Source organism: Myzus persicae, unplaced genomic scaffold (assembly GCF_001856785.1).
Source record: "Myzus persicae strain clone G006 unplaced genomic scaffold, MPER_G0061.0, whole genome shotgun sequence".
Taxonomy (NCBI): domain Eukaryota; kingdom Metazoa; phylum Arthropoda; class Insecta; order Hemiptera; family Aphididae; genus Myzus; species Myzus persicae.
The window spans coordinates 35047-53203 of NW_019103155.1; the positions used below are offsets into that span (position 1 = coordinate 35047).

The 18157-nt window shown below is 29.9% G+C and overlaps 4 protein-coding genes across 5 annotated transcripts in view; all 4 read left to right on the plus strand.

Moving 5' to 3' along the window:
* Positions 1-9930, plus strand: part of LOC111033870 — a 28794-nt gene extending 18864 nt beyond the window's left edge. For both annotated transcript variants that reach the window (XM_022314804.1, XM_022314805.1), the window contains exons 2-6: positions 4555-4674; positions 5220-6773; positions 8416-8863; positions 9586-9669; positions 9751-9930. In XM_022314804.1, the coding sequence (XP_022170496.1) occupies positions 4555-4674; positions 5220-6773; positions 8416-8863; positions 9586-9669; positions 9751-9822 (2278 nt within the window). In that variant the 3' untranslated portion in view covers positions 9823-9930. The remainder of the gene's footprint in view (positions 1-4554; positions 4675-5219; positions 6774-8415; positions 8864-9585; positions 9670-9750) is intronic.
* Positions 9931-14906: 4976 nt separating this feature from the next.
* LOC111033883 (zinc finger BED domain-containing protein 5-like) lies at positions 14907-15482 on the plus strand. The gene has a single exon (XM_022314824.1). The coding sequence runs from the start codon at positions 14907-14909 to the stop codon at positions 15480-15482; it is 576 nt and encodes a 191-aa protein (XP_022170516.1).
* Positions 15483-15730: 248 nt separating this feature from the next.
* Positions 15731-16108, plus strand: LOC111033884 (protein FAM200A-like). Its single transcript, XM_022314825.1, has one exon. The coding sequence runs from the start codon at positions 15731-15733 to the stop codon at positions 16106-16108; it is 378 nt and encodes a 125-aa protein (XP_022170517.1).
* Positions 16109-16225: 117 nt separating this feature from the next.
* Positions 16226-16765, plus strand: LOC111033885 (zinc finger BED domain-containing protein 5-like). The gene has a single exon (XM_022314826.1). The coding sequence runs from the start codon at positions 16226-16228 to the stop codon at positions 16763-16765; it is 540 nt and encodes a 179-aa protein (XP_022170518.1).
* The last annotated feature ends 1392 nt before the right edge of the window (positions 16766-18157 follow it).

Consider the following 18157-nt stretch of genomic DNA (forward strand, 5'->3'; position numbering starts at 1 on the left):
ACTAAGGTAACACAGAGCCTAAGTTTCATGGCTGATCTCAACAATTCGTTATCGTTTAAAATGTATTAAAAATAATGCATAAACGGAAACGACCAATCGATGAAACGTCGGTTTTTCATATCGCAATGACAATATTATCACTATATTCATGTTAATAATACGACGTCGTCTGTAAGTAATATCGAAATAATGACTTGTTTCCGTAACGTATTTTGTCTGCGACGACAAGTGATGAATATTTGTTTGGTCGTTCATATTGTATCATAAATATTAAAATATTCTTATATTATAATGCGGGTAATAATATGATGTCAGTCGGTGTTATCGTAAATTTGACCTTTGCGATTACGATAAACACGTGAACACATTACGTTCCTCGCCGTCGTCTCTACTCGTTATATTATTTTAGTATCATGTACAATTTTATAATATAGCTTGCATGTGTTGTACACTGCAATAATATTGTAAAATTGTATTACGAGAGAACACAGCCGCCGCCGCCACTCCCTCCGCTACCGTACGCGGGCTAACAACGACGACGTTTCGGCCGCGTGCGTGCACGGTTCATCGTATTCTTGCCCTTCACCTCCGCTATTGGAGGGCGGTGAAAGGCAGCCGGCTGCAGCCGCCACGTATACCGGTCTATCCCCCTCGTCATAACGATCGAGCGGCGCAACGTTGCCGAATTTTCTTAACTAACCGCTTAGGTTGGATATTTTATACATCGTATTCGATTCGCGCCGCGCGCCGATGTTACAGCGCGGTTGAATAAATGCACGCGTTGTCGAGTTTAACCTTCAACCTGTTTCTTTTCTCAACCCAATATTATTGAAACGTTGTAGGTTAATATTATGACATTTTGACAGGCCGTTCCGAGACACCCCGATTTCTGCTGTTAGAGTCGGAAAACTCATAATATCTTACTAACCCAAAATAAGTCTGATTAAAATTTATTTCTATTGCTTTACAATTAAAAATTATAGGCATATGTCAAATTATTTTACATTTTTAAATTTTTCTTTGTAATGTTCAATTCGATCGTAAAAACTTAAAATAGTCATGAGTCATGACATTGTTGGAATTTGTGTCTGCCATCTGCAGGACTACACTTCTACAATCATATTAGGTATATTATATGGTAAGATTACACAGCCCGCAGCTGACAACTGTAACTTGTAGACTAGACCACGGCTGGGGGACAAATGGACAATTCATGATTAGATGTCCATGAAAAGTTCTTGTGCCTTTCTAATGCCACCTAGCGCAATCTAGTTTTGTAGTTCGAAAATATTCTTTTATCTACCCTGAACAGTTAAATGAAAATGTAAAATACCGTGAAAAAGTCAATATTAAATATGACCTAAAAAATTGATATAATAATTGTAATAGTTTTTTAATTGGCAGCTGACAACTGTAACTTGTAGACTAGAGCTAGATCACGACTTTGGGACGATTCATGATTAAACGTTCATGAAAAGTTCTTGCGCAATCTAGTTTTGTAGTTCAATAATATACTTTTAATACCTTGAACAGTTGAAGTAAGTTAAATTAACTGACAGGTTACTATAGTCTTTAAACAAAATAATATTTTACAATTATGTATATAACTGTATGTAGTCATTAATTTAGATTTTTTTAAATTAAAATTTACTCAGTTTTTTATTTCGTTGTTTTGTTGAATATGTGAACCGGTCTCATTCTCATGACTACGTTTACATATTAAATATATTGGTAAGCGCATCACTCTTAAAATTCGAAATAAATATTTAATTTTTTTGTCGACAAGACAGTTGACTTTTTCTGTTGACTTATTCCTATGTGAAAACTGAAAACACCATTGCCCAATTTAATATTTTAGATTCTGATCCGAAGCGATGAATATATTGATTTTACAATGATGTGTGTTTTTTATTTAATTTTTTTTTTTGTGTCCGTCATCACTGTTTCTTGTAGTAAAAGTGCTTCGATGTTCTTCAATAGTAACTTTTCTGGTAGGAAAATGAATTTAGTTGGTGCAATCGCTAGGTCAAAATTACAATTCCCAATAGTTTTCAAAAGCAAAAGGAAAAACAAACAAAAATTTAAGGAAAAGCGGGAATTTCTACTCGGTACCAGTTTTTGAAAAAACTGATTTTAGTTTTTAGTGTAACTTTAACAAAAATTACCATAAATATACATGAAATTTTCACTGAATATTTGTGTAAGCATTTTCTATACGCCATCCAATTTTCAAAATATTTTAATTTGTGTTGGACTATTTATTAGCAAATGAAATTTTCGCTCCTTGATAATGTAATACAAAGTTCCTTGTAAGCTATTGTTAATGGAAATTAAAAAAAAATTGAGCTTAAATCCACAGTAATTTTTTTATAAGTTTAAACTTAAAATTTTGACAAAATTCGTTAAAATCATGAAAATTAGCAAATTATATTTAGTTAAATTCATAAAAAAATTCTATTTATATCTAAGATTTAAAAATTTAATACAAGATTTCTTACAAGTTTGTCTACCTTTATCAAAAAAATTTCTACCGGAAAGTCAAATTAAATTTTAATGCGTTTGAAGTTGATATTTTTACAACACGATATTCACTCGATTTCTCTTCTAGCGATTTTCTTCTTTTGTTGTAGTTCAAAAACCAATTACTGCTGACACTTGAAATACACACCAAATGTTTATTTCATCAATTCATATACTTGGATAAAGCTTTCAAAATATTCCGACTCGTTTTAGACTGTTAACGGACATTTCCATTTTCCTTTTTATAAAATTTTTTTTTTTCTATAAATGTCAATAAAATTGTATTGGTTGGGTCAAAAAGCATGTCGTCATGACGTCGTACAAAGTATACTTTGCCTCAAAAGAGAACAATCAGTAGGCTCACTGATGCCTCGTCAGTTTAGCGCATCTCCCATCAATGACCCGGTGTTAACGTGATCAGTGGTTATTAATGTGCCAATCGCATCATTCATGAAAAACATGATCGTTCTCTCTTCATACGGAGGATGATTTCCGGTGTGCTCATCCCAGTTTAAGGCCAGAAAGTAGGGGGTTTTCAAGACCGTAGTTTTGGATGCAGAAGAACATCACATTACACCCAATAATAACAAATTATACAACTGCATTTCGTAAGGTCGTTTTTGATCTTCTTGATATATTGTTTCGTTTTAAAAAAATCTAGAAGATCTGAAAAGTAGTTTAGAGATTTTCATTTCACATTTATATAGCTAGATGTATATTACAATTGCAATATATTTACATTATAATACAATGTAATCAAAACGATTAACTAAGTAGTTAGTTGAAATAACGGATTATATATATATATTAGGCCGGTGGTTCTTGGACCTGTTAGTCGTTAGTAACCTAAATATTTTAAAACCATTTTACCTGTTTAATTTTCACTACTTTTGTCGGCATTCGTGTAGCAGGGGATCTACTACCTCGTTTTGGGTGTATCGGGTGATCTATCGTATTATACTAGGTGTAGTTAGTGATCTACGATTATTATTACCGCCTATTATTATATTATATTATTCCAGGTGAGATATATTTTTTTTTATGAAATGGCGAAATTCATTACTAAGTTTGAATTTGCATATTTTTGCATAATATTTCGTCATATTTTAAGAAAAGCAATTTTTAGTATATTGGGCATATTTTGTATTACTTTTATTTTTATAAACGTAAAATTGTCGGGAAAAATCATAATTGGGTGGTCGTAGCTTGTTGTATCTAACACATACGTCTGTTTATGATGGTCTCGAAAAATGCATGGCCCTACAAAAGAACTATTACATCGTCATCTGATTGAAGCATGGTGGAGATCAATTTATGTTCAAGATACTTTTTTAAAATTTTTAAATGATATTAAAAATGCATTTACTGTAATTGAAATTTGTATTATATTTGGTGAATTAGTTTTTCTTTTTTATATTTGATGAATATTTGTATGATAATATTATGACGTAGGTGCTCGTTTTAAAAAATATTATGTGTTTTTATACTATTAAAAAATTATTTTTTTAATTTGTACGTAGATCGTCATAAATTCGCAGATCACTCTACTGCAGTAGATCCTGCTAAACGAATGCCCTTCTGTCTTATTGTACCATTTTTGGTTGGTCGACTCTAATGAAAATACTTTTATATTTTTAAAATTACTTGGTTTAACTATTAAATAACCAAAGTAAGAGCTACAGTTTGTAGTTCAAATAATTAGGTATTTCAACGACGAAAGCACGATTCCTGATGATGACGCAACTGTTATGATTCTTATTAAAACTAACATCCCTTAAGTAGTATTGTGGAATGATACAATATAGTCAATTGAAGAATATTAATAGTTTATAAATAATACTCCAATTATTGATATTTAATGTTCAATATTGAAACATCTTTTTTTTTATAGGTTTGAAATAGTAAGTTAACAACTTGTTATTTAACAAATAACCAAAAACTGTCTTTTAATACAAATGATTATTATTTTAATATATTATATAAGTTTAACGTGAACATTATCTAATCTCATGCTGATAAATGTTTTTTTTTCAGAACCAGAATGAATACGTATACCAAAAAGTATGTCGATAGCGTGTATAAAAACATCATTTATGACAAATGTGAGGTTGTTTTGATGAAACTCACTCCTGAAGACATAGCAAATTGTAGATTGTAAGTTTATTTTTATATTTACATATGAGTAGGTACTAGTGATACAAATATTGAAATTCGAGTATGAACTAAACCAAAGCTAAACTTTTTAATTCTAACATTTTAGTAGCGTATTTTATTATTTTATTCCAAACCAAAATTTTAAAAACTAAAAGCGTTTTTTAATTTATCATTTTGATAAAATAATGATGAACCCAGTCATTATATTCATGGGAATATCCTATTTGAGAGATCCCATTTTAAACATGGCGGTTGCTTATTGTCGAAACGAACAATAATCATTTCAATTCAACTGTATCTTAAAAAGCAGAACGGGTAGACTGCGCACTACATTATAGCCTTTCAACTAATCTCTTAAGCGTTTTTCATCATTGATGAGTTATATTTATGTGTAATTTATACTTAAAATAAATAATTGTATAGAACTCTTCTAAAATCTATGATTAAATAAATTCTACGTTTTTGAATACATGAATGTTACAAATCATAATGTGACATTTATCTCAGAAATACTTATTTATGTTAATAATTTTAATTAATTTTAGGAGCTTAATTAAAAACAAGGTAAATACTATACACAAGAAAGATGAAAATACATTTAAAGACAATAATACAGCTAAAGATAATAATACAGCAAAAGATAATAATACAGCTAAAGACAATAATACAGCTAAAGACAATAATACAGCTGAAGACAATAATACTGCTAAAGACAATAATACTGCTAAAGACGATAAAACATCTAAAGGTGATAAAACATCTAAAGGTGATAAAACATCTAAAGGCAATAAAAAGTCTAAAGTCGTTAAAACTTCCAAAGATACTAAAACATCTAAAGACAGAAATACATCTGTAGACGAGGAGCCTGCTAGAAAAAAACAGAAGTTGGATGTAAGTGGAGTAGATGTTTTGAAATTAGTGTTATCTCGAGAGGGTGAAACCGACAAATTTAAATCACAATTTAAGTCTTCATTAAAACCCAATAAAGAAATTGCTTCTACATGTACTGAGGAGATGCCCATTGTAATCGATTGCGAAGAATCCACTGAATCTGCAGAGGCTACAGCTAAAAAAGTTTACCCAATGATTACGATCGTGAATCCTAAGAAAATGATGACACCAGAAAACTACCGTAGATGGATGAAAACATTAAATTATGGATCACAACCCAAACAAACAAATTGCATGACAAAGTTAGCAGTGGCTAAACCCTCTACAAGCGGGTCTAGCGGACCATCATCTTCAAATTCTACCAAAGTCAATGGAATAAAACACCCTTTAAATGGCAAAAACCATGTAAAAGGAAATTTGATTGAAATTGAAAAACTTTATAAAAAGTATTTTAGCAAGTCTGTACAAGATACTATTGTGATTATTGCAAATATACTGAATATAATTTCCATGTCAAACAAACATCACAAAGCACGAATGGATGAATCTTTTAAGAAAAGGTCGGAGGCCGAAAAACTTAAGGAAAGATGTGATGCCAACCGATTACACGGGAGACATAAAAAAATTTTAGAAACAAAGCTAAAGAACAATTTTATAAACGTTGTGTCATCTTTTGAAGAGTTGGAATTTGACTCTGCTTTCCAAATGTTCTTCTTAAGTATACTAACTGTACTTCGAGTTTTGGATCAACCAAAGTTCAGAAAAGGTAGCATCTTCAAAAATTTGGTACTTTTACTATGGAATAGTTTAAAAAACAGTGAATATAATCATCCTAAAATTTTTGCGATGTTTCGGTCAAAAACATTTCGACCTGACTGCATCGATTTAATAAGTCTAATTGAAGATAGTCGGGACATTGATCCCGGAGTCACCGATCGTATGTCATTGTTTTTTGTGTCAACAGTCAACAGCCGAGAATATTTTCAAGCAGTTATTGATGCCGTCACCAGTGATTCAAATGAAGACCTTTCATTATTAATTGATAATGCGACGTTTCAATGTTGCATAAATTCGAAGTTCAAAGATCCAGTCGATTCACAAACTATACTGCATTCAAATGTCAAAATACCAGTTACACAAAGTAACATAAACTCCGCTGAACCAATTCAACACTGGTTCCTAGCCAAAAATCCAGATGGAACTTACCAGTAAGTTTTTTTTGATTGCTGTTATAATAGATCATTTAGATGCCTTAAAATATTTGATTTAGACACAATTTTAGTATGTTTAGACCCCTGAAAGATGTTTTGTATCTACACTGTTTTTGCTTATATTCTCATCCTCCCCCTCCCCTCCATTCAAAAAAAAACCTGGATTGTAACTGTAGTATCTGTATATATTTAATAAATATTACCAGACATATAGGTGTTATAAGTTATAACTAATGGATTCTAGGATATTATGACAGTATCTATTAGTAAGAATATTATATTATTGCCTAGAACTCATTATAATTTTCTTACAATAGCAGGCAATGACCATTATTAGGATAGTACTATTATTTTATTATGATTATGTTTTGCATAATTATGTTCTTTGACAGGATTACAAAGGCTGGATGCTGATTTGCACACTTGTTTGTTTGCCTTGTATTTTGTTAAAATGTTGTTTTCTTGAAATACTAATTGTAACCGCTGCATGTGCTGCCTCCCAAAGTAAAATTGGTTTTCTACCTAAAAGCAAAAACCAACGAAAACCTGATTTTAAAATAGAAACTAGATCTATAGTTTTGCTTTGCAAGGATTTATCTTGAATTCATGTACACAGTGCAGTGTAAAACAACAACATTTTATGAATGTTTAAAGTTAGAATTTTGACAAAGTTATCCTAAATCAAAACAACTTAGAAATTTTTTTGTAATAAAAAATGTAAACGATTTTTAATTTTAGATTCTGAGTGGAGCAATAATTTTACACGGATGTATTTTTTTATTTTTTGTGTTTATCTGCCTACACAGATTTGTTTTGATTTTAAGCTTTGTGAGTGGTTTCTGGTAGAAAGTTGATGTAGTTGGTATTTTTGATGTATCAAAATTGAAAATTCACATTAGTTTCAAAAGCATCTAGAAATAATAATAATAATTTAATATATTATCTGATTTGTTTTTGGCAAAATGATTTCACCTACTGCATATTTAATTGATAAATAAATAAATAATAACAATATAATTATGTAATAAAGTATCCTTTAAATTAAGTTAAGCTGACAGACCATCTCTGCTTAGAATTGCTTCTGTTATGTAATGTTTTATCATTGGATTCAAATTTAACATCTACTATACAGGTCCATGACTTCCCTGGTTTTTAGTTTTCTAAGATTTGTTCACCTTTAACTGCATAATATGTTAATTACGATTAATTGATTTATTTATTTCTGACAAATGATAATACAGCAGTATTATTATTTAATAAATATTTTATTATATAGTACCTATTATAGATTTACAGTCTTTCCATTTTTATAGTACTTGTTTAAGTATCAATCAAAGTGTCTAAGTTATATTATAAGTATAAACTTATAGGAACTCTCATTACATCTGTAATAGTTTGATACATTTTAATTAAGTTGTAGAAGTTTAAATAGTTGTTATAATTGTTAATTAAATCTCTGGTTTTTAAAATTAGCAACTATTAATACTTTAATGAATTTAAATTCAAAATGCATACTTCCTTTTACTAGTATAAGTATTCCTCAATTCCCCATTGTACATATTTAATTATATATTTAACATATTTATTGTATTTGAAATTAAAATTCCAGTATTAATTAGTCCTGTTATTTTATTTTTAGACAAATACCTCTGCTAAGTACTAATAAGTCCCAAATAATTGGTAATACCGCAGCAGAACCATCAATTGTAACAAGCCAGCCAATAAATAACTTCTATGAATCATTCTCTTCTTCACTACAAAAAAGAACCTCTGAATCTCCTACTTCTAAAGTGATACCAACAAAAAAATGTTTTGTTGTTACTTCAACTATTACCAATAGTCCTATGATTCAAGTAACAGCGACATCACCAGAAACTGCAAAATCAACACCAACACCACCAACAACAACATATGTGACTTTCAAACCGCCAATTCTGAATAAAAACGGTCCTCTTCATAGAACTGAAGGCAGCACTATTTTACTTGGTAATAAACAGTATCAATTGGTTAAGGGGCCAACAGGTCAAATGAGAGCAGTCGTCAATGGTTCTAATATATTTGTTAGATCACCGCCACCCAGTATCAAAGTAAGTAAAATTCATCTGTATATCATTTTTTACAAATTCTAAATAAGATTTATTTTTATAACATAATATTAGATTGTGAAAAGGTAATTTTTTTAAAACTGTGTCTAATACAAGTTCAAAATTTTTAATATATCTATATAACCTGTAAAGTGCTATACTAATTTATTGTTTCATTTTATGTTTGTGGTTTTGAAAACTCTTTTTACAAGTACTAGTAACATACTTTCAATTGCGCTCTTTATTTTTCAAGTAGCAAATTGTGACAGTCTTGACTGCCTAAAAACCAAAAAAATTGATTTTTAAATGGTCAACTTACTAACCGAATTATTTAAATTGATGACTTACGAATGATTTGTCAGCAACTATCTTAACGATTTGATTAGCTATTTTTCCAAAAATGAGAACTTTGTCTACTATGAATATTAGGTACATGATATTGGTTTGAAAGATTTGGGGGCTATAATGATATAAAAAGTATTGTAATTAATATTAATCTATTATCATTTTATTATTTGTAAAAATTGTGTAAGTGTAGTCAGTTTTAGATTATACATTTCATGCTTATTGTATTTTGTAAAATCATATTTTTATCAACTATTATTCTTGACTTATACATTTTAATACCTAAGAAACTACTATTTTGAATTTTAATTTAGAGGCACCTAAGTTTATAAATGATAGCAATTTAAATTTTTTTTTAAAACATTTTTGTTGTTTTTCAGTGCTACGCAAGTAATTGTAACATCCCTGCAACAATAATGTGCAGTAGCTGTACAACGGTGAAATACTGTTCCCATAACTGCCAAGTAAGAATATATTTTGAATATATTTGTTAAGTAACTGTACAGTTGTTATATAATATTATTGGTGTCTTTTTCTTCTTTTAGCGACGTGACTGGTATGAAAGTCATATAAATGACTGTGAAAGAATGCTGATCAACAGGCAGCGTCGAATCTAAGCCTTCCATTACTTATATATATAAATAATTTTAATGTGTTGTATTTATATTAAAAGGTTTTTCATGAAAATATTTTTGTATAAAAAAAAAATGGATTGTAATTTTATATTTTGATATTTCTTAAGTCTGTATAATTAATATTACGGTTGATTACTATTATGTTTAATTTAATATTAGGGTTTTTATGTTCTTAGTTTTTTTTTCATCTGTACCACAGTTATTGTTTTTCCAGGAAAGGATCACAAAAATAAAGAACTAACTTTTGGTATTTATAAATTATATTTTTGTTTTTTGTCTTCTTGGTGTTCTCTATATATGTAAATGAATAATAAAAATCTTATTCTGGAAGAGGGAGTGGAATGTCAATGATCCTTTGATACTGATTCTATTAAGGTTCAGAATATATTTCAAAGTATAAGTACATGAAAAAAATATCTCAAAGCTTAACACTGCTGTATTCACATAACTGTTTGACACATCATCGGTAAACTTATGTGTTAAGTAATAAAATAAATAGTTTATGTATATGTTAATTATATATACAATTTCTTAACTGATTTAATAAATATTAAGTTAAATGGAACTTTTCTAATTAATTTTATTGAAGATAATATTTTGCAGTTTATTTACGGTTGAATAAATTGTTGTTTTTCAAAAACGAAACATGACAATTAAAATTATAGTTATTTTATTTGAAATAAATCATACACAGTAATGCATATTTAACAACCATAATACTAATATTACCTACCGGCTATCTTGATAAAATAAGAGAATAATTGGTGGAATTGTTGTGAACTAATTTTAAATAAAGAAAAAATTTAACATGAAAAGAAAGTATAAAGTATTATTTCGAATATCAGTTGTCCCTCAGATATAATAATGAGTACATATTGCTACATGCTCTCACACAATACAGGTAACTTATAATAGCCATTAACTTTAGGAAGGCCAGGGAAGCTAAATAACAATTCCAATACTTCTGATACAAACGCTGTCGCAGGGTTAATAGGTCATGCCGATTATAAAATGTATCAACCCCGAACAAACAACTCTTTTTCAAGAAAGCGAGGGAAATGAGTTATAACATAAGAATTAATGTACGGATAAAAAGGGGGTTAATGACCAATTCGAAATGTTACTCATTTATAAACGTCTCATAAACAATGAAACACCGTTGGACAACGATGTAACGATGTATTTAAAGAGTTATAATATGAATAATGTATTACGTATAATATGAATTTGACACACTATTACGGGGTAACTGGGTTGGAACTCAACATCTGTGGGTTATCGCGCAGAAGCCATGAATCGTGAGAACTCGATGAACTATTAAGAATTTTAACTTATGAGTGGGAGGGGGGAGGAGGACTAATTTATTTTGGTCCTAAACGGCCCATATTCAGGTATAATAATTTACCAGACCTATAGGAAGAACCTTACCACCAGTTGACTTTTCAGGATATTTGAAATTTTAGATACCGAATTAATCGTATTTTTTGAACATGGAAATATTGTGTTTATCGGGTCTTCTATGACATATATTTTAATAATTTCAGAATTTCTGCAGTTTAAATTAAATATCATTTATACACATATTCTGAGCAAATAAACACTATACTTATTCTACAACTTAATAACAATTCTGAGTCATCCTTTCCATCAACGGGGCCCGCTACAATATTTTATTTTGTGAATAATTGCTTAAAGACGAATGGTAAATAATTCTACTCACGGATGAATCAGGTATACAAGTAGATATTCTTCGATATTGAAACCAATTAGGTTTAAACCGATTTTCATTTAAAAATGTATAAATAATTATATTGTAGTCGTGTAATCTAAATAATCGCGCTACCTTATCCTAATCACTCAAATATATTTTAAAACAAATTAAGATATATCTGTTGGATGAAAAGGACACCGATCAGTTTAAAGGTAAGTCAATATTTTTTCATAAAATTACTTTTTTCTTCCCAAAAATGTATTGTCAACTAATATTACTGTCAGAGCTATATTTACATCGCACAAGATATAACTCTCACAATAATCTAGTGCTGCACTACGTAGTAAAACTGCCTCGCAGTAAGATTAAAGATATACACTTCCTAACGAAATATGAAGCATGGGTTGCATGTTATCATACATGCTGTCTACCGGTTAATCGTAAAATCGCTTAAAAATTACATACTTTTTTAATGCAGATTATTATCAATATCAAATTCTATTTTAATATGTATTAAATGAATTAATTATTTTATGTCGATCTAGATAGATAACTTCTAACATATTTTCATATAAGGTTGTCGGTGACGGTTATTATTCCAATTTTCCGCAATTCTATTAAATTTGAGAATTATTTAATTGTTTATTTTATTTGTTTACTCCATAACAGGCATCAATTTAAAAACGGTAATAAGATTTTTTAACTTAATATAACATTAACTAAAAACATTGATTGTCGAAAAAGTGACTTAGGCTAAGCTGAATTGAGAATTTTGTTCAGTGGGTGGTTCAACCAAAAAAGTCATTGGCATCAAAAGAGAACGGTTTCTAGTAAAGTGGGTAGGAACACGGAATGAGACAGAAGAAAGCAAACGGAGGAAACAAAGAGATCCCTTGAGAAGTGAAAGAAGAAATGAAATAAAGATAACGGCTGTTGTAGATAGTAATGTAAGGATACAAAGAGTGGAGCAAATAAGTGAGTAGTAGTGGATAAGAATTTTGATTTTAAATTTGTAGCCAGCATTAGATAGAACTCTGTTTTGTACTCGCTCTATTGTTAGTTCGTCACACGCCAGGCAAGGATGTCTTATCACTACTCAATATTCTTGAATGGAACGGACTAAGGAGACATGAAGTATACGGAGACAGAAGCTAGATGAGAAATTGATGGTACTAGTGTATTACGTTTAACAAATACCAATATTTTGAATTATCTACCGATTGTAATACTGATGTGGTAGTAGAAAGAGAGTGGGTGTGAGATAGATACCTAGATATTAAATAATAAATACACGATCAAGAAAAGAACCATTATGGTAACATGAGTTTTGGAGAGGTAAGGTACTTCTCGAGAAGGACATTACGTGACATTTTTCGATGTTAAGGGTTGTGTTAATACGAGTAGATCTTTCCCAATCCGAGAAGGTTTCAAGAGAAGATTGTAAGAGATGACAGTGAGAGGGAGAGTTTATTTTGAGGTATATCTAGTTTTATATCATCGGTGAATAAGAGAACACATTAATAAAAGATAAACAATCATTTAGAGAGTTGAGATAGGTGCATTCAACTGGCACACCCCCATTTCCGAATTTCGGTTTCAAACCAATGGTTTTCGTTTGAGCTATGTTTGTGCTGCAATCCTTCAGGAGTTACAAAGGATTTGCAGTGGGAGTGAGAGTGAAACGACTGCACTCCCACCTCCAAATTCCTGGAATTTTTACTCTATTACTTCCGGAGTTATTCTTAGACTCAATGGAGGGGTTGTAAAAACATGCCTACACCTCACCATAACGAATTGTTGATTCAAATCAGTCCCGCTGTTTTTGACTTCGTTAGTGCTCGTTTCTACTCAAAGATCAAACCATACTCTATTGCAATGAAAACAGTAAAACCAAAAGTACAATTATTGGACTATTGTGAAATTGAACTTTTCAGATCTTTTACCAGTTATATTGAATGATATTTATTATACTCTCTTGAACACTTGTTCATTTGATTCAATATTTCAATTATCGTGCACCACATATGCTAATGAGTGATGAAGTTTTTTTTAAATCCATTTCCCGAGCACTGAGAGATGGAATCAACGTACAAACATTTAAACAATGAGGAAATATACTAAGATATATTTATGAAAATCAAACGAAGGGGCTGACAGACAATTTAACGACTCTAAACTGTGCTTCGACATAAAATTTAATAATTACGAAACTTTTTCAAAATTGTCCTTCACAAGAACTACATATCAAACATCTAGCTGGAGTTGCAGTACAATCTACACCAAACATTCTTCAACATGAATGACAAACTTACCAACCAATAGTCAATATTTTGATTTTCTGGAAAATGTTAGGAATTATCGGTACCTCAACAATTATACTGCACCAACTGCAATCTGAACACAACTACAAAACAGATTCAAAACAGATTATTTTAATACAGCATTTAATAATTGAAAATGTAGGTGAACTTTCTAATCCAATAAATAAAAACAATTATGAAATATCAGTATTTTTAGATAATATACCAACACATTTATTAATTAGTAAATGTAAACATAACAATTTATGAGGAATAATTGCATTTAGCCTTCCAATATGTCCATCTACAGTCCAGTAGTTTTCAGCCGGGGTGACATGGACCTAGCTTAGGGGTGACGCAGAATTTTAACAAGAAAAGAAAAAATTTAAAAAATAAATTTTTCGATAATAGTAAAATTATAATAATAATAATAATAATAAAATTTCGAAAACAATCATATTATTTATTACAATAAATATATTATACACCTATATCACCACTGTCATGTACATAACATACCTAAAAGTTCGTTTCTTTATAATAGTTTGTATTATTTATATTTAATCTTTTGATCCGATAAACACGTGTACCTAGTAATAAGTAATTTGTCGTGCGATAACGCTGCGATACCGCTACATACGTCTTAGGGCCGATTTCACCAACACAGTTAATCACGGTTAACGCTTAATCGGCTGATAACAGATATTTAACCGGCCAAATTCGGCCGATTAACTCCGTGGTTAACTTTAATCGTGATTAACTGTGTTGGTGAAATCGGCCCTTAACGACTCAACATTAACCGGCCATTAGTCAGTATTCTACAGTCGCTGTGCAATGTTATCGCTCGTTGTGTATTTTACATTTTGTTATTACTTATTAATAATAACATTTTAACGTTAGTATTTTTTCGTATTCGTTAGCTGGCAAGTACAATTACCTACAAGTCTACAAGTAAGAACTAATTTTTAAAAAATTATGAGCATTATTATTAGCAAATTATAGTATGCATATAATATAATATAATATAATAATAAAAATAATAATTTTACTGTAGCATGGATAGATTTATTAATCGGAAAAGAAAATATGATAATGATGAGAATACGGAAATCAGTGACACTACATTATCATTAACTACTGAGAAGTTAAAACAGAGCGGAGGTAAGTGTCGGTATTACAATGAATCATATATGGATATAGGTTTTACATGGTGTGGTCCAAAAGATGAACCTATTCCCAAGTGTATTGTATGTGGGAAAATGTTGACCAACGAATCGATGGTGCCCAGCAAATTGAAACGCCATTTTATTAAACAACATTCTCACTTGAAGAATAAAGACGTTCATTATTTCAGAAAACTTCTCAGTGATCAAAAAAAAGAAGCAACCAAATTTACAAAAAAGATCAAAGTGTCCGAGAGGGCTCTCGAAGCAAGTTTTGTTGTTTCACAAATGATCGCCAACAACATGAAAGGGCATACTATTGGAGAAAAACTAATTAAACCAGTTTGTAAGGAAATGGTGCGAATAATGATTGGAAATGAAGCGGCTCTTGAAATCGATAAGATACCTATGTCAAATGATACTGTTTCTCGTCGCATCTGCCGACAGATATTAAAGAGCTCGTTATAGAAAAGATGAAAAACCCTCGGTTCACGCTTCAAGTCAATGACTCAACTAGTAGCGACGAAAAATGCTACATGATAGGATTCGTTCGTTTTGTCGACAATAATGCTATTGTAAGCCAGTTTTTGTGTCTGAAAGAGTTTTAAAAAAATACTAGAGGTAAAGACATTTTCAACACAATCGATTATTTTTTTGAAAATAATGGAATATCGTGGAGTGACTGTGTTGGAATTTGCACAGACAGAGCTCTAAGTATGACTGGGAGTATCAAGGAATTTGTTACACTGGCTAAAATAAAAAATCCATTAATCGTTAAGACCCACTGTTTCATCCACAGAGAAGTGCTGATGACAAAAACGTTGGGTAGTGAACTCAATTCCGTTCTGAGTAATTTCGTTCGTATGGTCAACTACATTAAAGGAAAGCCCCTAAAAAGTACAATTTTTTCCGAAATTTGTAAATCAATGGATGCTGATTTCACAAATTTGTTGTACCATACCGAAGTGAGGTGGTTATCCAGAGGAAAGGTTCTGTTACGTCTCTATGAATTGAAAGAGGAACTTTTGCTGTTTTTCATGGAAGAGGAGAACAATGAATTTACATGTTATTTGGAAGACCACGACTGGATATAAAAATTCGCATACTTGGCTGATATTTTTCAATATCTTAACCAGGTTAATTCTAGTTTGCAAGGACCATCAGAAAATATTTTAACTTCCACCGACAAAATTTCAGCCTTTCAAGAAAAAATGTCAGTGTGGTGTGCAAACTTGCATAAAGGGAATACAACTATGTTTCCACTGTTTACGAGCCAGGAAAACTCCAGTCCTACCGTTCTAAAAATCATACGAAGTCACTTACAGACTTTACAAAATATGTCTATGAAACATTATTTTCCAGACTTAACCGTTGAACACTACGACTGGATTCGGAACCCTTTTACTACCATGATACAAACAGATCACTGTGAGGTACAACAGGAAGCAGTGGAATTGAAGAACGACCGAACGCTTCTAGTTAAGTTTAATGAGGTCACGCTAGACAGCTTTTGGGTGGCTCTTAACAATGAATACCCTAGATTATCGAAAAAGACTATTAAAGTGCTCCTTCAGTTTTCTACGTCTTGGTTATGTGAGCATGGCTTTAGTGCACTAACAAATATAAAAACAAAAAAACGCAACAGACTCACAAAAACAACTATAGAAGACGATATGAGACTCGCTCTTTCCACCATCAAACTTAGGATTCCCCAACTTTGTAAAAAACACCAGGGTCAAATTTCACATTAAATTTATATAAATCATTATTTTCTTTTTAACTTTAATTTTTTTATTTGCTAATTTAAAGTTTAACTCTTTAAATTTAAAGTGTCAACGTTTTGAACATGCTTTTTTTCTGTACTGTATTTTTTTTTTAATAAAAGAATAATTTTAATATATACAGCTAAGATTATTTATTATTTTGATGTTAGGTTTTTTTTTTTTTACATTACACAGTTAGGATGACGCGATGTTTGATTCTAGTGGCTAAAGGTGACATGAATCAAAAAAGGTTGAGAACTACTGATCTACACCATCAAATGGTCCACTACATTAGTTATAATCGGACATAACACTTGGGAGTGATATTATGATGATATAAATACAAGATTGTTAGACGGTCTACAATAATCAACTGCCAATTCGTTTTTATACACATTTTATTGTCTAATTATACTTTAATTTATTATTTAATTCATTACTACACATTTTTGGAATTGTAAAATGTTTATGAATATTTAATTTACATATTTTGGATACTTCATAATGTCAACTGTTAAGGGTTATTGTTTAATTTATTATATTGTAATTTAATATTTAATGAAATAAAAAACAATTAACAAACATAGTACCAAGTATATATTTTATAATTGGTACCTTGTACCTACTTACATAATATCTGGGACACTTCAGATTTGGTATATTTCAAATTATGAATATAAATGTATGTATTGTCAAACAATAATTAATAATAATCAATATTATACTATTAAGTAATTCAAAAATTTAATTTTATTATATTTTTGAGGGACATAACTGAAACGTTATGGTCTGTACTGAAGCAACACTCATTAACAAATATATAATATATATATTATAATAATAATTAGGTACCTATAATATGATGACTAATTTTTATGTAATAACAAACCAATAGGCTATAATATTGATCTTAAAATTATACCTATTTTTTTTTGATTTCTGATTTTTATTAATTTTTATTTCTCAAATCATAAGTTATTTTAATACATTTAGGTTTTCTTCATAATATTGTTGAGTAAAAATATGCATAAACAGTAGTAGTCTATACATTTTTAAGTGACCTATGTAATCGACCTATAACTTGTAATTCTTAATACTATAGAATTACTTATTTGTTGTATTTCATAGGAATTTATTAATTACATATTTACATACCTAAAGTTAAGTAAATAGTAGTTATATTATTATAAATAATCTTACATTTTAATTTATTTAAAAAAATAATTGATGTGTGAAATTAATTTTAGTATCTACACCTTTTTTCTAGTATTTTAATTTGTTTTTTACACTAAATAGTTATCATAATTCATAATACAATAATTATTTCTTAGTATAATAATATGATATTAATTAAGAAATGAAGGTGTATAAAATACAATA

Excerpts from the sequence above, each read along its gene's own strand:
- LOC111033883 (XM_022314824.1), top strand. The coding sequence starts at position 14,907 with ATGGATAGATTTATTAATCGGAAAAGAAAATATGATAATGATGAGAAT.
- LOC111033884 (XM_022314825.1), top strand. The coding sequence starts at position 15,731 with ATGACTGGGAGTATCAAGGAATTTGTTACACTGGCTAAAATAAAAAAT.
- LOC111033885 (XM_022314826.1), top strand. The coding sequence starts at position 16,226 with ATGTCAGTGTGGTGTGCAAACTTGCATAAAGGGAATACAACTATGTTT.